Source organism: Lynx rufus, unplaced genomic scaffold, assembly GCF_022079265.1.
Source record: "Lynx rufus isolate CCGP_SWC_20201006 ecotype Redwood Valley unplaced genomic scaffold, mLynRuf1.p SCAF_30, whole genome shotgun sequence".
NCBI classification, from domain to species: domain Eukaryota; kingdom Metazoa; phylum Chordata; class Mammalia; order Carnivora; family Felidae; genus Lynx; species Lynx rufus.
In genome coordinates, this window is record NW_025814846.1 from 1,945,819 (window position 1) to 1,963,137 (window position 17,319).

The 17,319-nt window shown below is 51.3% G+C and overlaps 1 protein-coding gene across 7 annotated transcripts in view; it reads right to left on the reverse strand.

The window, feature by feature from the left end:
• The window catches only part of DLG3 (discs large MAGUK scaffold protein 3), a 58,109-nt gene extending 49,232 nt beyond the window's left edge, over positions 1-8,877 (reverse strand). For 2 of the 7 annotated variants that reach the window (XM_047092517.1, XM_047092516.1), the window contains exons 1-10: positions 8,521-8,877; positions 5,436-5,489; positions 5,139-5,189; positions 4,592-4,716; positions 4,225-4,394; positions 3,789-3,925; positions 3,305-3,449; positions 2,536-2,695; positions 775-931; positions 259-361 (exon numbers count right to left, since the gene is read on the reverse strand). In XM_047092517.1, the coding sequence (XP_046948473.1) occupies positions 259-361; positions 775-931; positions 2,536-2,695; positions 3,305-3,449; positions 3,789-3,925; positions 4,225-4,394; positions 4,592-4,716; positions 5,139-5,189; positions 5,436-5,489; positions 8,521-8,877 (1,459 nt within the window). Of the gene's footprint in view, positions 1-258; positions 362-774; positions 932-1,825; positions 2,164-2,535; positions 2,696-3,304; positions 3,450-3,788; positions 3,926-4,224; positions 4,395-4,591; positions 4,717-5,138; positions 5,190-5,435; positions 5,490-8,520 lie in introns of those variants that run through there. The other 5 variants (XM_047092518.1, XM_047092515.1, XM_047092520.1 and 2 more) reach the window with 4 other exon arrangements.
• Between the last annotated feature and the right edge of the window lie 8,442 nt (positions 8,878-17,319).

The window sequence follows — 17,319 nt, forward strand, 5'->3', positions numbered from 1 at the left end:
TAGGCTGCTGCCCACTACTGGCCTTGTGCTGCACTGCAGCCCTGATCAGCAGGCTCTGAGCACAGCCTGGATAGATGCTCACAAGCTACCCAAACCTACCCCTCCCCATGCCCCGTCCAGAAGGAAAACGAGAGAGAAGAGGTTACTGCACTAAGGTGGAAGGGACCTGATCAAGTGGCTTGGATACCTATGATGGCAAAAAGTCAACACTTAAGTCTAAATTCCCCAAATCATCTCGTGCAACCTTCCTTCTCCTACCTTCAGGTCTGTACTGGGCCACAATGGTGACGGACTGGCCAGCCCGTTTTAGAGCAGCTGCAGCCTGCTCATGAGTTGCATTCCTCAGGTTCACGCCATTCACCTGTCCAAAGAGAGGAGCTATGAGCCACCCCAAAAGCAAGAAAGGCAGTCCTCTGTCATAGCAGTCAGGAGAGGGAGCTCATCCCTAAGCCTAATCAGATGTCTTTCTCAATTTCCCATCCTTGTCCCTAAGACAGGACCTAAAGAATATGACATCTCTAGTGTCATAATTATCTTTGTGCAGGTCAAGTGCCAACCGTGGTTAAGATCCAACGCACACTCATTTTCTCTTCAAGGCTAAGTCTGGTCTCAGTCCCTGTCTTTCCCTAAGGTCATCTATAAAGAGAATATAAGTTTTCTCCAGCTCAGCCTTCCCCCATCTCAAGAAGTGTTCCTTGGAGAAGGCAATATCTCCCCTCCTCCCTTTTCGATTGGCACAGCTCCCATCCTCCCACCTCTCCTTTGTCTCCTCACCGATAAGATCCGGTCTCCCCTGCGCAGCTCCCCACTCAGGTCAGCTGGGCCTCCTGCCAGGATGAAGGAGACAAAAATGCCTTCTCCATCCTCTCCTCCTACGATGTTGAAGCCCAGGCCTGTGGAGCCCTTGTGCAGGATGATCTTGCGGGGCTCTCTGGTGGGAAAGAAGGTGAAGGGTCAGGACAAGGTGGATATAAACTGTCCTCCCTGTCAGGGCCAGCCTAGGGCAAGGCCCACATTGCTGCAGAATGACTTAGGTCCCTATGTATGATACCCTGTTGCTTCCTTCCTCTCCTGAAACCTGCTTGGCTGCTGTTTTCTGCCAGGTGCCAAGTTTCAGTTCCTCTTCCCTCCCTTCTTCCTAAGGCCTTGGAGTCAGCTTCCCTGTGGACAGTCCCCTACTCTCTCAGTTCAACACACCCCTACCCTGTCTAGAGACCATCATCATCTCAGGGCCCATTTACTGGTCTTCTTTCTCTCCAGATTCTCCTATCCTACCACCGGTGTGATGGACCTGGGTCACGACAAGGGGAACCAGTTAGGAACAATGGAATCACCAGGGGTTGACTGCACTCACCATCCACAATATGTACATACTTACTTTACACATGCACCTCCACAGTCTCAAAATTCCACCCACCCACTATGACCCCTTCTATCTTCCCCAATGACAGATTTGGTCACCAGCTACCACTATGTGCCCTTGCCAGGTGATGTGGGAGACAGATAAAGAAATCCCAGGTGCCTGGAAGGAGCTTAGGAGCCTAACTTAAGAGAGTTAACACAGGAAAACTTCAACTGCAACTAACCATGTCTAAGGAATCCCTGTGGAAGTGGTCAGTGTCATCAGGTAAGAGTTACAGCCGCTCCTGTATACCCATACAACCCGACTCCTGGCACACTTTCCTGGCCCACCGCCTTCACTTTAACATCTTTCATCAGAGGAGCCCAAAGTCCAAGACTCCTCCTTTGTTGCCTCTAGTCTAGGGTGCGAGGCTCCCTCCCTGAGTCCCGGATGCTCTGGCTCAAATCCCCCCTCTCCTCCTACCTGGCATCCCCTCCAGGCCGCAGGGAGCGGAGTGGCCAGGCCCACCTCTGCGAAGCCCTCCTCCAGGCCGAGGCCGAGGCCGGGCCCAAGCCCAGGGCCAAGCCGGAGCCTGAGAACTTGCGTGCCCTCTCCATGGCGCGTCCAGCTCTCCCCCCGTCCGCCTACCCTTCCGGCTCCACTGCAGCCTGCCCAGTAGTCTACCAGGCCCCACCCCGCGGCAAACCTGTCCCCCGGAACCCGGGCCGGCCCGACCAGTTCCACGGCCGCCCGCCGCCGCTGCCAGAGTGGGGCGGGGCCGTTCCCTGGGAGGCCACCGGGCCGCCAGCCTCCCAGCGTCCCGCCAACCCTGAACTGCTTTTTTTTTTCTAATTTAGAATGACTGCAGCAGAGGGGGCAGCACCTGTGTCGGGGAAGGAAACCCCCCGCAGCCGCCACCTTCTCAGCCCCCTAAGCGCTCCATCCCACCCTTTCTCTGTACTTTCCGATCGGGGCACACACTTGGCACTCCCCCTGATGGTGGAACTTGTCCCTGCAGCTACCTCAGTCCCTCCCTAGGGCCCTAAGGGCTAAGAAAGGGCCTCAGACCCCAAAGACAATTGATGAGGGCTGTATCTCTTCTTTGCCATACTACAAGGGAAGACCTGTGGCTAGCCAGAAACGGAGTCCCATTCTCCTCATCCCTAGAGAGGATGAAGCTGTGGGAGTCTTACCTGGTGAAGTCCTCCTCAGTCATCATGTGCCTAGGGATAGGAGAGTAGCGGGCAGGGGGAACCTGAGGAGGAGCAGGGTAGCTGACCTTGCTCTCCACAGCCCCAAGGTAACCCAGGCTGGAATTATGGCTTATGTGGTTATCAGCCAAGGCAGTAAAAGCTAGAATCAAGAAAAGGAGAGAAAAGTTCAGAGACCATTCCATGTGGGTCCCTACCCCACCCCGACAAGGACTGTGCCCCACACCCTACCTCCGGTGCAAAAGCCACCAAGGGATGTTGATTCCTCAGGCCTCTCCTCCCCTCTCCCCACCCCACCCCCACCCCCGGGTTCCTCCTCCACAGTCCCTTTCTGAATCCTGGGCTCACTCCTGTGAGTCTTAGAAAGAGCTAAAGTCAAGCAGTCTACAAAGAAAGGCATGACTAGAGGTGTGACTAATAATAATCCCTCACATCTCTATAGCCTAATACGGTTTTTCAAGGGCTTTCTTGTCCATGATCTCATTTGATCCTTGCAGCAGTCCTATGAGGAAGGCAGCACATATATCATTAGCTCCTTTTTGCCAAAGAGGAAGCTAAAGACAGGTGAAAGGGACTCGTCCAAGGGCACCCAGCTATAAGGGGCAAACAAAGCTGGGATGTGGACTCAGTTCTCCTGAGCACTAGTCCTCTGCGCTCACTCACTCTCTGAACGGGGGGTTTGAATTCTTTCCCCTCCAGAAACCAGGGGGGCAGGGACTTAAGGCCAGGGACAGGGCAGATGGGTACGTACTGCTGGCGTAGTCAGGGGGTGCATACATGTCGTTGAGGTGGAGGCTGCCTGGCTTGGCCACCTTCAGATACACCATATCAGATGTGTTCTTCAGTGAAGCCACAGCTTCCTCATGCCTCACATCCTGCAGATTGGTATTGTTCACCTAGAAGAGGAGAGGCCTTAGGGCTGGCACTTGGGAGAAGGGAGGGCCTTTCCAGGTAACCCTGAAGGGTGCCCTTTCCGTGAAATTCAACAGTGCTCTAGCAGGGGCCCAGTATAGCGCTTGTGAGAAGTGGAGAACCATGACATAGAACAGGTGAGGGAGTCTTAGCCATGAAAAGAACTGGGTAGGGCCTTGGTATCTGAGTACACACAACTCAGATGATGCTCTTGAAATGCCCCATGATGCTAGTCCCTGAGTGAGGTTCAGGTGGAGGGAGAGGCTCCTAGAGCCCCACCTCCCCACCCTACCATTTGGGCATCCCCAGGAAGGTTGTCTCACCGCCAGCAGTCGGTCCCCAATCTGTAGGCGTCCATCCTTCTGAGCAGCACCCCCCTCGATGATCTTGGTGATGTAGATGCTATTGTCTCCCGGGATATGCTGGTTGCCAATCCCCCCAGCAATGCTGAAACCCAGGCCTGGGTGGGGGCCCGAAGCGAGTGGGAGAGGGCCACAAGGAGAAGTTAGCGCACTCAGTCAATCCCAGACCCAACTCCCCACCGCAGCCAACCCCCTGACCCCACAGGAGCTCCCCCCAGGGATCCCAAACACTAGGCTGCCATCCCGAGGTCAGTAAGGGTGAATGAGATGTGAGGTCAAGGAAGAAGCCTGTGAGCTACAACAGGGAGTCAGGCAAGGAGTAAGGCTGTTCCCTTCCATTTCCTGAAGAGCCAACCAGGGGCTTCTGGCCAGAGCACAGGAACCCAGAGGGCCGCACCTTTGGGCCCTTTGAGCAGGTTGACCTCCATGATGGTCTCGGGTGGGGGCTGTCTCCTCCGCACCACCAACCGCACCACGGGGCCCGCCTCCTTCAGCGCCTCCACGGCCCGGCTGTGCACCACCTCCGACACGTCCACCTCATTCACCCGAAGCACACAGTCATTCACCCTGCAGGGGAAGCCCAAGAGGCATGACATCCTGCCACCGCCCCTCCACCCCCTCTCCCACCACATCCTCCTTCCTTCCCCTCCCCTCCCCTGCCCCCTCTCAGCTCTAATAAAAAGGGTCATCCTGCCAGGTAGCCCTCTTCCCCTCATCTCCATCTTGCCCCTGCTACCCGAAGCCTTGCTTCCAGGCCACCTCACCCCAGCCTCCCGTCCATGGCAGCTGCTCCACCAGGGATGATCTTGGTAATAAAGATGCCAGGGTCATCAGGGACATGGGGGTTGTCGATGCCACCTGCAATGCTGAAGCCCAGGCCAGAATTGCCCTGCAGAAGGGGGCAAAGGGGAGCACAGTCTGCTCACTCAGAGGGCATGAGGGAGGGTCCTTGATTTCCTCACTTCCTCCAACCCCTCAGAGAGGGTTCTCCAGGCCTCAGAGGGGGCCATGGCAAACCAGCACACAGCTACCCAGCCTGTGCTGACCATTATAGCACAGAAGACTCAGCGAAGCTAGCCCCTCCCCAGTTCCCCAGGCCTCAGAGAGCAAGGTCAATTAGTATTTGTTAGTTGGTTGATTGATTGGTGCAGTATGTAGCCTCTGAGGGGCGCTGTTTCCCCATCCTCTCAATGCAGGTTCCCCCCCCTCCCCGCCCCCACCCCATGAGTCTTGAGACCCAGGTTCAGGGCCCTTCTTTTTCAGGTTTGAACCCTCCCCTTCCCTTTCATCCTGACCCACTGGCAGACTCACCCGCTCAAGTACTATCTCCTCATACTTGAACATGCCTTCGCTGCCATTCACCTAGGGGGAGACACAGGCTCTGAGTGATTCCTGCCCTCCCCCCCCATCTGCTCCTGGTCAACCTACTCCTCCCCCACTCCCCAAAGAGTAGGAGCCTGAATTGCCCTGAGAACACCTCTTGGCCACCGATGGGGACAGGCTGACCCTGAGGAGACCACATCCTTCCCTTGCTTCCAGCCATATCAGGCCAAACCCATTTAGCCCAGATCAATTGTCTGGGACTGAGCCAGCCAGTGATGCACCCACTGAGAGGCTGGGTTCCAGGGCTTCAGAGTTCACTAGGAGGGGTGCAGGGCTGGCCTGAGGGGGATGGCAGAAATGGAACATGGCAGGCAAACCACGCCACACCTCACATTCAGGGGGGAACCCAGTGGCCTCAATGGGGACCTAGTCCCCTTCTGAATCATAGCTCTCCCTGACTCAGGGATCACAGACTCCCACCATGTCAGAACTGGTAGGACAGCAGACACCATCTTGTCCAACCTCCCTCATGTGACAGATGGTGACACTGTGGCCCAGAGAGGATACAGGTTGTACCTCAGAGCACACTGGGAGTTAGTGGCAGGGCAGGGGCTAGAACCTGGATCTCCAGATACTCTTTTGATTACATCAAGCTGCCGGGGCTACTGATGTTTTGGCTGCTCGTTTCCTTCCCCAGCAGAACTCATGAGAAAAGGAAAGTTGCACCCTTCAGAATACCCCAGGAATCCTCATTCTGTGTCTCCTCTGTGTTCCCGGGAACCCAATTCTTCAAATGGGCAGAAGGAGTCAAAGTCCGACTCCATTTTCTACCAAGGGGCTTTTGATCCAGAACCCTTTGTGTTTCCCAGCAGAAAAAGCCAGGGTAGGATCTGGTTGGGAGTCAGAGGCAAAGCCAGGGGCAGGAAAGGAGTAGAGTGCGCAAGATTCCCCATGAGGGAGAAGCTAATAACCCATTGGACGACTAGCAGCAGTGTCCATGGCCTCCAGTATACAGTAGCCATGGGAGGAAAGGCAAGGGAAGGGGATGGAAACAAGGATTGTTCTGACCAGCCCACAGAAGTGGCCTCCCAGACAAGACATACTTGGTGGCCATTGTCAAGTGAAAATGTGATCCTGGAAAGACAAGTAGTACCTGCTTCCTGGCTCCCCCTCTCATCCCCAAGAATGGAGGAACTCCCTTGCCTCTCTCCCCGGGTATCCCAGCGCCCCCTCCTTCATCTTTCTCTGGCCACATTGTCCCTTTCCTGACCCCTGGTGTCATCCTCTGAAGGGAGCTGCAAACCTGGGGTGGGGGCTCCTTCTCATGCCCTGTTCTGCTCTGCCTCCACGCAGCTTTGGCTTGGAGAAACAGAGAGGGCAGGAGGAGGGCTGACTAGTCATGCCTCCACCTTTTCAGGGCCCGACCCCAGGACTTTACGCCCTGCAGCCCTGGGAGTTGGTGGGATTGACTCCAGCTGCAGCCCCACTCTGGTCCCTGATCCCAGGAGGAAGAACCGATTGCCTTTCAGAGCCCTGAAACCAAAACAGCTTCCTAAAGAAAGATGCAACAGACACACAAGCAAAAGTACACCCATGCAGCTCTCGTATGCATCTGGTATGCCATGTGTTTCCACATGTGATAAGCCATGCTTCCAGCCCAGCTCCAGTGAGGCCCAGAGGCTCCCAGCTCCTGCTGGTCCATCCTCCAGCCTCCCACTGCCCCGCTCGGGGCCCCAGCCTCTGGGGCCAGGAGCCATCTAGGGAGCAGCCCTGGCAAAGAAACCTTGACCAACTTGCCTAGCCTTGGGACTGGCACCTGTCTGCCAGTTGAGCAGGACAAACATGAGAGAGTGTTTGCAAGGGTAGGGCTCCAGGATACAGGGGAAAAGGAAAGAGGGGGACTCACTGGAGAGGGCAAGAAGCCAAGGCAAGGGACATGAGAAGCAGTAAGTGTGGACAGACAGAAGGCCAGTACTGAGGACTCCTCTCCCCGGGAAGTCCCCACCCTTGCTCCTGAGTGAGAGCACCTTCTATCCCCAGAGGAGGACAGAGGTGGCCAGAACGGTCACCAGCTTGGGGCAGTCAGCACCTGCCCTCCACAGCAAAGCCTCCTTCTCCTCTCTCCCTAACCTGGGGGCCGCAGAGCCAAATAACCAGACAGGCCCTCCGCTATGCATGCCAAGGACCTCACTCTGCCGGCCCAGCCTCCATTTTGCTGCTTCTCCCACAGATGCTCCTTCCATTTTCTAAGCTGGCAGTTTAGATTGGGAGTGGAAGCCGGAGTTGTGCCCAGCACCCAGGGGTTCCCAAGCTGTGCCAAGTCAGGGCTCGGGGGCCAAGTTCTCTCACATCTGGAGATGCCCAAGGGGGACATGCCCCACTGGGGCCAGTCCTGCACCAGGACAGCTGCCCCTTACTTGGCTCCAGGCACCATGCCTGCTCTGGAGCAAAGAAGCTTGCTTCAGTCCCCCCACCCCCTCCCCTTGGACCCCCCAGCACACACACACTTCAGAGCTGCTTGGACAAAAGAGACCGTCCTTCTCAGCAGCCTCTCAGCCTTGCTTGGGACGTGTCTCTTGCCTCCTCCCGCTCCCCTCCCTTGCCTGTCAAGCGCCTCTCACCAGGGACACCACACACACACACACACACACACACACAGGCCCACGCGTGCACACACTTGAGCCACATGCTCACACACACATACATGTAGCCACACACACTGGCAAACACAGCTATCTCTGCAGCCTCATCTACAGAGATACCTCCACATTCAAAGAGACATCCCCACATGTCTGTGTGCACATTCACACACAAAGGGACTGGGACGGAAAGGGACCCATGGCATTGAGGGAAGAAGCTCAACGAGCCGGGCACATGGGCTCCTCTACATAGATTCACAGGAGCTCCATTGCCTTCCTCCCCACACCTTAACATACATACACACATATGTCCCCCCTACGCAGAGCACCATGCCCCCTCCTCCTCTCCTGTGGAGACACACACCACACACAGCCCCCGCAGAACCTCCCGCCCCCTGCCAGACACAGAGACGCTGCTAATTCCCCCCCCCCTCCTGCACTGAGACAAACCCAATTCCCCCACACAGGAAAATGTGCCCCTCCGCCATACCTTCACCTCCTGACACACACAGCTCCTCCCAACCCCCTCCAAATGGAGACCCCCAAACAGACACACACAGGGAAGCACACATTTCTAACCGCCTCTCTTGCCCCAGGTGAAATGCTAGGGCACAGGGTCCACTGGCTTGAAGCCTCCAGGAACCCCGCTGCAACCCCAGGCCTCTAGGCCTCCACTCTCCAGACCCCCTGGGTTGCCCCACCGCTCCCCCCCAACCACTGCTGGTCCATACCTGCTCATACCAGTCCCGGTTGGTACAGGTGCACTCGGGCCACCAGCTGGGGCCACTGCCGTTGAGTTTGGGGGTGCTCTTGCCGGGGACTGCCTTAGGGGGCACTGGCCCCACATCCCGGCCGGTGGGGATGAGCTTGGCCTTGGTGCGGGGCGTAGGGGTAGCCCCTGCCTGTGAGGGCAGGGTCTGCGAGCTGTAACCCCCATAACCTGCGCTGGCCCCATTGCCCGCACCTGGCCCATAGGGGTCGGGCACCTGCCAATCCCCATAGCCAGGAGGCTCGAGGCGCCGCAGGGCAGCCAGGCGGGTCACCTCATAGCACTCCGGGCACTTACAGCAGTGCTGGTGCTTGTGCATGGCACTGCCCCCCGCCGCCCGGACCCCCCAGCCCACGCCGGTTTCCACACCGCCGCCGCCGCTGGGCTCCCGGGCACACTCACACTGCTCGGACCAGGAAGGGGGGGGCACCCGTGGGGGTGCTCTGGCGGAGCGGGGCCTGGGGCCGGGCGGGCGTCCCGGGGCTTCTGCCCCCACGCTGCCCCGCACCCACGGCTCCCCCTCCAGCACTGGCGGCTCCGTGTCGCCCGTCGTGGCTCCTGGGCCAAGGCCCAGCGGCAAAGAAGAAGCGGAAGCCTGGGCAGAGACTGGGTGCTGAGAGGACCGCTCCTTCACTGGTCCCTAGGATGGATCTGAGTGGAGTCAAGAGCATCTCTCCCTGGCTCCCTTCTCAGTTGATTCCAGCCAATCAGCGTGCAGAGTCAGGCAGCGGCAGCGGCAGCGGCAGCGGCAGGAATGCTAAACAGCGGCTCCTTAAAGGAACAGAGGCAGTGGCGCCCCCAGGCTCAGCCCTAGCTCTCCAGATATCTGGGGTACCGCCGACCCTAAGGCGGGGGCAGGGGACTGGGGCCACGGGTGAGCTCAGCCCCTAATCTAATGCCCCCATATCTCCAATTTCAGCCCATCCTCTGCCCACTCCACCCCACCCCACTTCCAAGAGGGAATTGCAGGGAGATGCTCAATGGGTCCCTGGGCTTGCTCTGAGCTGGGGCTACCAGAAGTAAAGACTTGAAGCAGCAGAACGGACCAAAGGGACGTTGGAGCAGGGCCAGGAAGGTGATCTTTCTTAACAGGGGACCAAGGAAGAGGGCAGCATATGAGGCTACTCTCCTGCTAGTGCCTCCTCCTCAAGACTATTGTTCTCTCAACCTCTAGGCCCTGAAATGACCGCAATCTCACACTTGACCTGCTTCCATCACTAGTGGGGGGCTCCAGCCTAGAACAAAAGGAAAAGAAAGTTGTAAGCTCTTGTCCCTGGCCCACAGGCTCCTGTCTCCTTCGCCCCTCTCCTGCACGGTTATGATGGGAGAAAGAGCTTCAGGATGCCAAGAGGAAAGAGAGTCTAGGGCAGAAGGAAAGGTAAGAAGAGATCTGAAGTGAGAGAAACCATTCCAGGGGGCCCGGAGAAGAACTTAGGAATACTTGTCGAAGGACATCTCTTTAGCCTCCCTGGAGCAGCCTGTTGGGGGATGGAGGAAGAATGACATGCAGGGAAGACCGTCTTTTTGCTGTTCTTGTTTTGTCGTTGGCTACCAGTTATTGAGTCTTTACAAAGTCCTAAGTGCTTTACATGCAAACAAAAATCTTACCAAGGTGCTACTGTCATTATTTTAATTTTACCAATCGAGAAATTGAGGGTCAGAAATGTCACTACACCTATTAACTCTATATTGAGGCTCAGAGATGGTAATACAGCTGGAAGTGACAGAATCAGGATACAGATCCTGGCTATTTGATTCAAGAGCCCATGCTCTGAATCACTCTAGTACAACAGGTCTATTCTAAGTTATCCTGTAGAATGTAGATCTCAATTCAATCCCACAAACAGTCATTGCACACCTACTCTATGCAAGACTTCCACCTAGGTCCTAGGGATACAGAAATTCATTCTTAATTCAATGAACATTCATCTGACACTTGCTATGTGCAGACACTGTTCCGTGATTTGGGGTCATAGAAGCAAACAGAACAAAACACGATAAATCCCTGGGGAGCTTACATTCTAGTGAGAGGATACAGACAAAAACTAGCATAATAAATAAGAGAATTATAGAATATGTAAGGAGGTAACTGCTGTGGGGAAAAAGAGAAAAGTCGATCAGAGAAGAGGGTGTTGGGAATGCTACGGAGAGGACACTGGGCTGTGATTCTCTTTCTTCAAGTTTTTTACCTCTACGTTTTCACATGAAAATTTTCAAACATACAGAAAAATTGAAAGAATTTTACAGGGAATAAACACCCAATTGCCACCTGGATTTTCATTAACATTTTACTATGCATCTATCCTCCACATATTCTCTCCGACTTTTTTTAAATGAAAATCCACAAACATACAGAAATGTTGAAAGAATAGTACAATAAGAGTCTATCTGTCTCATAGACTCAACAATTGGCATTGTCTTATTATATTCGCTCTATCCATTTATCATCTAGCTACATTGCTTTCGGAACCATCTGAATGCAAGTTACAGATTTCATCACACTTTGCCCCTAATACTTCAGCATATATCTTGTATTCTCCTACATGACCACAATATTATTATGACATCTAAGAAAATTAGCAATAATTTCCCATCATCTAATAGCATCTAATGTCTAGTCTGTATTCAAATTCCCCCAAACTCGCCTTTTATATTTTTAACATCAGAATCTAATCAATGCTCCCACATCACATTTGTGTCTTTAACCACTTTTAATCTAGAACAGCCACAATCTTTAAAAAAAAACTTATTATTTTGAAATAGTTACAGATTTACAAGGAAGTTGCATAGATAGTACAGAGAGGGCCCATGTACCCTTCACCCAGTTTTCCTCAATGATTACATCTTACATAATTATAGTACAATATCAAAACTAGGAAAACCACACTGGCAATGTGTGTATAGTTCTTTGCCATTTTACCACATGTGGAGATTCCTGTAACAATTGGGGCAACAAAGGTACAGAATTATTTTGTCACCACAGAGATCAACCTGTCAACATTTTATCAGCCTGAGGGAACTTTAGAAACCTTACCTCCCTTTAAACACCTTTACTGGTCCCACTTATAGCATGGCATTTTACAGCTGTCTTAAATATTTCCTCTACATATATCGAGCCCCACGTCAGACAATGTTATATGTATTTCTTCCACTATCAAACATAATTCAGACAACTTAAAAGAAGGAGAGTCTGTTGTGTGTACTTCCATTTTTACTCATTCAATTATTTCTTCTTTCCTGATGTTCCAAGATTTCTTCTTTCATCATTCTTTCTGTTTTGAGAACTGCCTTTAACCATACTTTTAGGGTGGATCTGCTGGTGATATAGTCTCTTAGCTTTATTTTGTCTGAGGATATCTTGATTTCCCCCTCATTTCCAAAGGATATTTTTACTAGGTAAAAGCATTCCAGATTGACATCTCTCTTCTTTTAACACTTGAAATATTTTGTGTGACTTCCTTCTGGCCTTTGTGGTTCCTCATGAGAAATCCACTGACATTGGAATTGTTTTTCCTCCATAGGTAAGTAAGGTGTTGTTTCTCCCTTGCCTTTTTCAAGATTTTTCTCTTTGTCTTGTTTTCAAAAGTTTGATTATGATGTATCTTGGCATGGGTTTCTTTGAGTTTATCCTGTTTGGCCTTTTTCAGCTTCCTGAATTTGTAGGTTTTTGTCTTTTGCCAAATTTGGGAAATTTTCGGCCATTATTTCTGGAGGACTTTTTTCAGCCCCACCTTCTTTCTCTTCTCATTCCGGGACTCCAATGACACAAATGTTAGGTCTTTTGGTATAGTCACCACATGTCTCTGAGGTGCTGTTCATTTTTTTAAAAAATTCTATTTTCCCATTGTTGTTCAGATTGGGTAATTTCTAATGTTCTATTTTCAGGTTCACTGATTCTTTCCTCTGTCTTCTCCATCCTGCTGATAAGCCCATCCATTGAGTTTTTTAGTTTGGTTATTGTATTCTTTGGTTCTAAAATTTCTATGTGATTCTTCATTATATCTCCTATTTCTTTGCTAAGACTTTGTTCTTAAAAAAAATTGTTTCAGCCTTCTCTGTAATTGCTCATTGAAGCATTTTTTTTATGTTGGCCACTTTAGAATCCTTGTCAGATCATTGAAAGCTCTCTGTCATCTTGGTGTTGACATCTGTGGATTATTTCTCATTCAAGATGAGGGTGTCCTGGTTCCTGGTATGATGAGTGATTTTTTTATTGCATCCTACACATTTTTGGGTATTATGTTATAATACTCTGATCTTATTTAAATCTTATTTTTGGTAGGCTCTTCTGACCCTGTTGCCATCAGTGGAAGAGGCTGCTGCCTGGTTACTGTCAGGTAGGGACAGAAGTTCAAGTTCCCCCCTTGGCGTCAGTTGACACCTGAGGCAGAGTTCTTGCTACTGGGCAGGGTTGGGAGTTCCAGCTCCCCACCACACCACCACTGACACCTCTGTGGCTGGGAGGGATTGAAGTGCCTCTTTCCTGCTTCCCAGGTGGCTTCCACTGACCATGGGTGGGGGGTACAGGTAGGGGCAAGGATGGTAGGACAGTGGAGGGGGATGGGAGGAGACAGAGCATAGCAGTTAAAAGTCCTGAGTCTCCACTAGTCCTCCTCTGACATTCTGATATCACTCAACAGGAAGAGGAAGCCATGGTACCCTGTGGGAATGGAAGTCCAGCCTCCCTATTCAGCCTTTTTTTTTTTAAGTTTATTTATTTTAGAGGGAGAGTGAGAGTGAGTGGGGGAGGGTCAGAGAGAGAGAGGGAAAAAGAGAGAATCCCAAGCAGGCTCTGCACTGCCAGCATGGAGCCCTACGCAGGGCTCAAACTCACAAACTGTGATATCATGACTTGAACAGAAATGCGCCCCCAGCCTTTTCTGACACCAACCCAGAGAGTGTTGGGGGAACCTGGCAAGAGTAACACTCTGGGTTTCTACTTGGCCTTTGCTGGCATGGGTGGGCCTGCAGTTTGTTTCTATGATGTTTGATTACAGTAGAGTGGTTATTGTTTCAGAGTTTTCTGTCTGGCTAATCAGCCCATTTCCCGGTCTTTTGGCTAGAGAGAGCAGACTTTTGGGACATCTAGGTGGCTCAGTTGGTTAAGCGTCTAACTTCAGCTCAGGTCATGATCTCGTGGTTCACGAGTTCAAGTCCCATGTTGGGCTCTGTGCTGACAGCTCAGAGCCTGGAGCCTGCTTCAGATTCTGTGTCCCCCTCTCTTTCTGCACCCCCTCAAAAATAAATAAACATTAAAAAATTTTTTTAGAGAAAGCAGGCTTTTATTGAGGTTTTTTCTGGTCTGTGTCCACTGGTGCTTCTAGGCTGCTGGCTTCTCCAGCACCAGTCTGGGATATAGGGAGGCAATGAGAAAACCTAGGGAACTCCCCACCTTGAGTTCAGGTTACTTGGGTTCCTAATAAGCCTGTGCTTTCCTCCTCCTTTCAGAGTCTTCTTACACTTGTTTTATATATAATGTCCAGGATTTTAGCTGTAGTTAGGAATAGGGAGAAGTTTATTTACTGAAACTGGGTCCAGAACTAGAAGTGTCTCATCTTTTTGTTTTTTGTTTTTGTTTGTAATTAATGACATTGCTTTGAAGAGTACGAGTCAGTTGTTTTGCAGACTATTCTACTTTCTGGATTTGTCTCTCCCCAACCCCCCGCCATGGTGTCATTTATTTCGATACTTTACACCCTGTATTTACTGTAAACTGGAAATTAGAATAGAGACCATCTTAAATAGCTTGGTCAGGGTAGGCGTCACTGAGAAGGTGACATTTGAGCAACGATTTGAGGGAGGTGAGGAAGTGAGTCATAGAGAAAGGTATACCTTGTAAGGGAACAGCAAGTGCAAAGGTCCTGAGTAAGGAGTATACCTGGCTTGTTCAAGAAACAGTAAGGAGGACCAAGTGGCCAGAGCAGAATGAGGGAGGGGAAAAGTACCAGGAGATAAGATCAGAGGTTTAGTAGGGGACAAGATTGTATAGGGCCTGTAGGCCATTATAAGTATTTGGGCTATGGGGTGTCTGGGTGGCACAGTTGGTTAAGCATCCGACTTTGGTTCAGGTCATGATCTCACGCTTCATGAGTTCAAGCCCCACATGCGGGTAGAGCTTGAGTCCCGCTGTCAGCATGGAGCCTGTGTGGGATTCTTTGTCTCTCTCCCTCTCTCTGCCCCTTGCTCACTTGCGCCCTCTCTCTGGAAAAATTAAAAAAAAAATTTTTGGCTTTACCCTGAGAGACATGGGGAGCCATTGGAGGGTTTTGTGCAGAGACTGACAAGATCTGACTTGGTTTAGCAAGATCACTCTGGCTTCTGTGTGGAGAATAGGCCACAGAGGGCAAGGATGGAAGCAGTGAGACCAGTCAGGAGGCTTCTGCAGTGATTCAGGGGAGAGATGATGGTGGTTTGGACAAGGGTGGTAGCACTGTAAGTGTTGGATTCTGGATGCACAGATATGCCCCACTTTTCAAAAGTTTGCATCACACCACTTTGCTTTTATGAAAGACCTGCAATGGTACCTGTTTTTGCTAACTGACAGAAATCCAAAGAGGATTTTTGCTTGTTAAAAAAAAAAAGTGACAATGGCACTCAGCATTTGTTGTGCAGCGAGCAGTTATAGAGGTAGCAGCAAGAGCAGCCTGGCTAGGCTCCTTCCTGGAGAACTCCACTCAGCATCTCAGCATCAAGCCGCCATAGCTTTGAAGTGTGCGCGCATCTGTGCTTTACGTTTTTTTTTTCTTTTGTCCATTTATCTTGTGCATTCATTAGCGAGATGTGCCCTAAGGTATCAGAAAAGCCTAAGAGAGGTTATGTTTTGGGTCTGGGAATGCCCCCCAATTTTTCCATATACATTAATGGTAATTGTGCTTGCTTTGGCAGCACATATACTACATTAATGGTAATTGCTTTTTTTTTTTTTGCCATTTCAGCTTATTAAGGTTTCACGGGAACCTGTATTTTGAGGAGATGGTCACTAGGATTTGCTGACAGAATGGATATGAGGTGTGGTTCCAAGGTCTTTTGGCCAGAGCCACTGGAAAGGTGAAACTGCCATTGACTGAGATGGGGACAGCTTTAGGAATGGTCATTTTGGGGGGAAAGATCAGGTGCCAGATTTCGACATGTTGAATTTGAGATGTCTATTAGACATCCAGATGGAGATGACTGGTCAACAGACCCTGTCACTGAGGTGCTCAAAGTTAGAGAAATGGAAATAATCATAGGGTTTTTTTTGGGGGGAGGATTAAATGTAAAACACTTAGCACATTCCCTGGTACACAACGGTTATGACCAAGTCTAGGCTAGGCTGGTAGCCCAGGAGCTTGAAGCTTTTATATATGCTCAGCAGTTTGACAATATATTTGCTAGACTCTTTTTTCCACATCCTATAAGTGGCTCAGGAAAAAAGCCTCCTATAGCCTGGGCCCTCTGAATTGCTCTGATTGAGGAATAAGCATTGTTAAGCCTGGAGAGAATGGAGAGTGTCAAACTGCTCTCCCCATGTCCCATCCGTACTGACTGGTTCTCTTTCTCTCACTCACTCGTGCTCTCTCTCTTGCTCTCTTTTGCTCTCGATCGCGCCCTCTCTTTTTTGGTCTCTAGCTCGCTCTCGCTCGCTCTTGCTTGCTTTTGCTCACTCTCTCTCCCTCGCTTTCTCTCCCCTTTCCTCCCTCTCTCTTTCATCTTTTTATTTTTAATGAATATGAGTAAAATCCCTTTAGAATCATAGTGAGCTTCTCCTCCACTCACTCCAGAGAGACTCCGACTGGACTGGGTTGGTGATGCTGGGAGGACCCGACAGCCCTGAGATGCTTTGACACTTGGCACACCCTCACAACTGCTAGAGCTCCAGACTGAGGCCCCAGGGGGACAGGCGCCCCCTACAGGTCGAAAGCAGCCCCACGCCCCTGCAGGCGGCTGCGGTTGCTAGGCAACCAGGCGGCCTGTGCAGAGGCTGAAGCCACCAAGGAATAGGCAAGGGGATTTAGGAAGAAGAGAGAGACCACTTCTCATCTCATCCACCGTCTCACTGGGGTCCTCAGCAAATTGACCCAGTTGGGGCAGGGGGGCCCGCTGCTGATGATCTAGGCTCATTCTTGAAGGCAGAGCTGTGTACAGTTTAGACAGATTTTGTGTGTGGAAAAACAATCAGCTTTGTCCAAAAGCCCTCTGGTTTCACCTGGGAGCTGGAGATCTGGGTCGCTTGAAGGCAGAAGTTTCTGGTTTGCGAGTAGGGTGCATTGCTGTAGGTGTGCATCCTCGGTGAATGGGAATTCTAGCACATTGGGTGTGGGTGGGAATAATTTTGGTGATTAGTCCAATAAAGTATCAAGATTTCCCCACCATTCTCAATATGTGGATTAAGGAATTCTTACTTTAGCCTACTGAAATAAAAACTCTCCATAGAGGAGCGCCTGGGTGGCTCAGTCAGTTAAGCGACTGATTTCGGCTCAGGTCATGATCTCACAGTTCATGGGTTCAAGCTCCACATCGGGCTCTGTGTGGACAGCTTGGAGCCTGGAGCCTCCTTCAGATTCTGTGTCTCCCTCTCTCTCTCCCCCCTCCCCCCCACTCTGTCTCTCTCTCAAAAATAAATAAATATTAAAAAAAATTAAACACCTCTCCATAGAAATGACAATGTATATAAAGGATCATTCATTTCTTGGTGGAGCCAAGTTTCTCAGTGGCTTTCCTGAATTAGGTTCCTCTATGGAGTTGGGAGAGATCTGAGGTCTGTTGACTCCTGTGAGCAGGG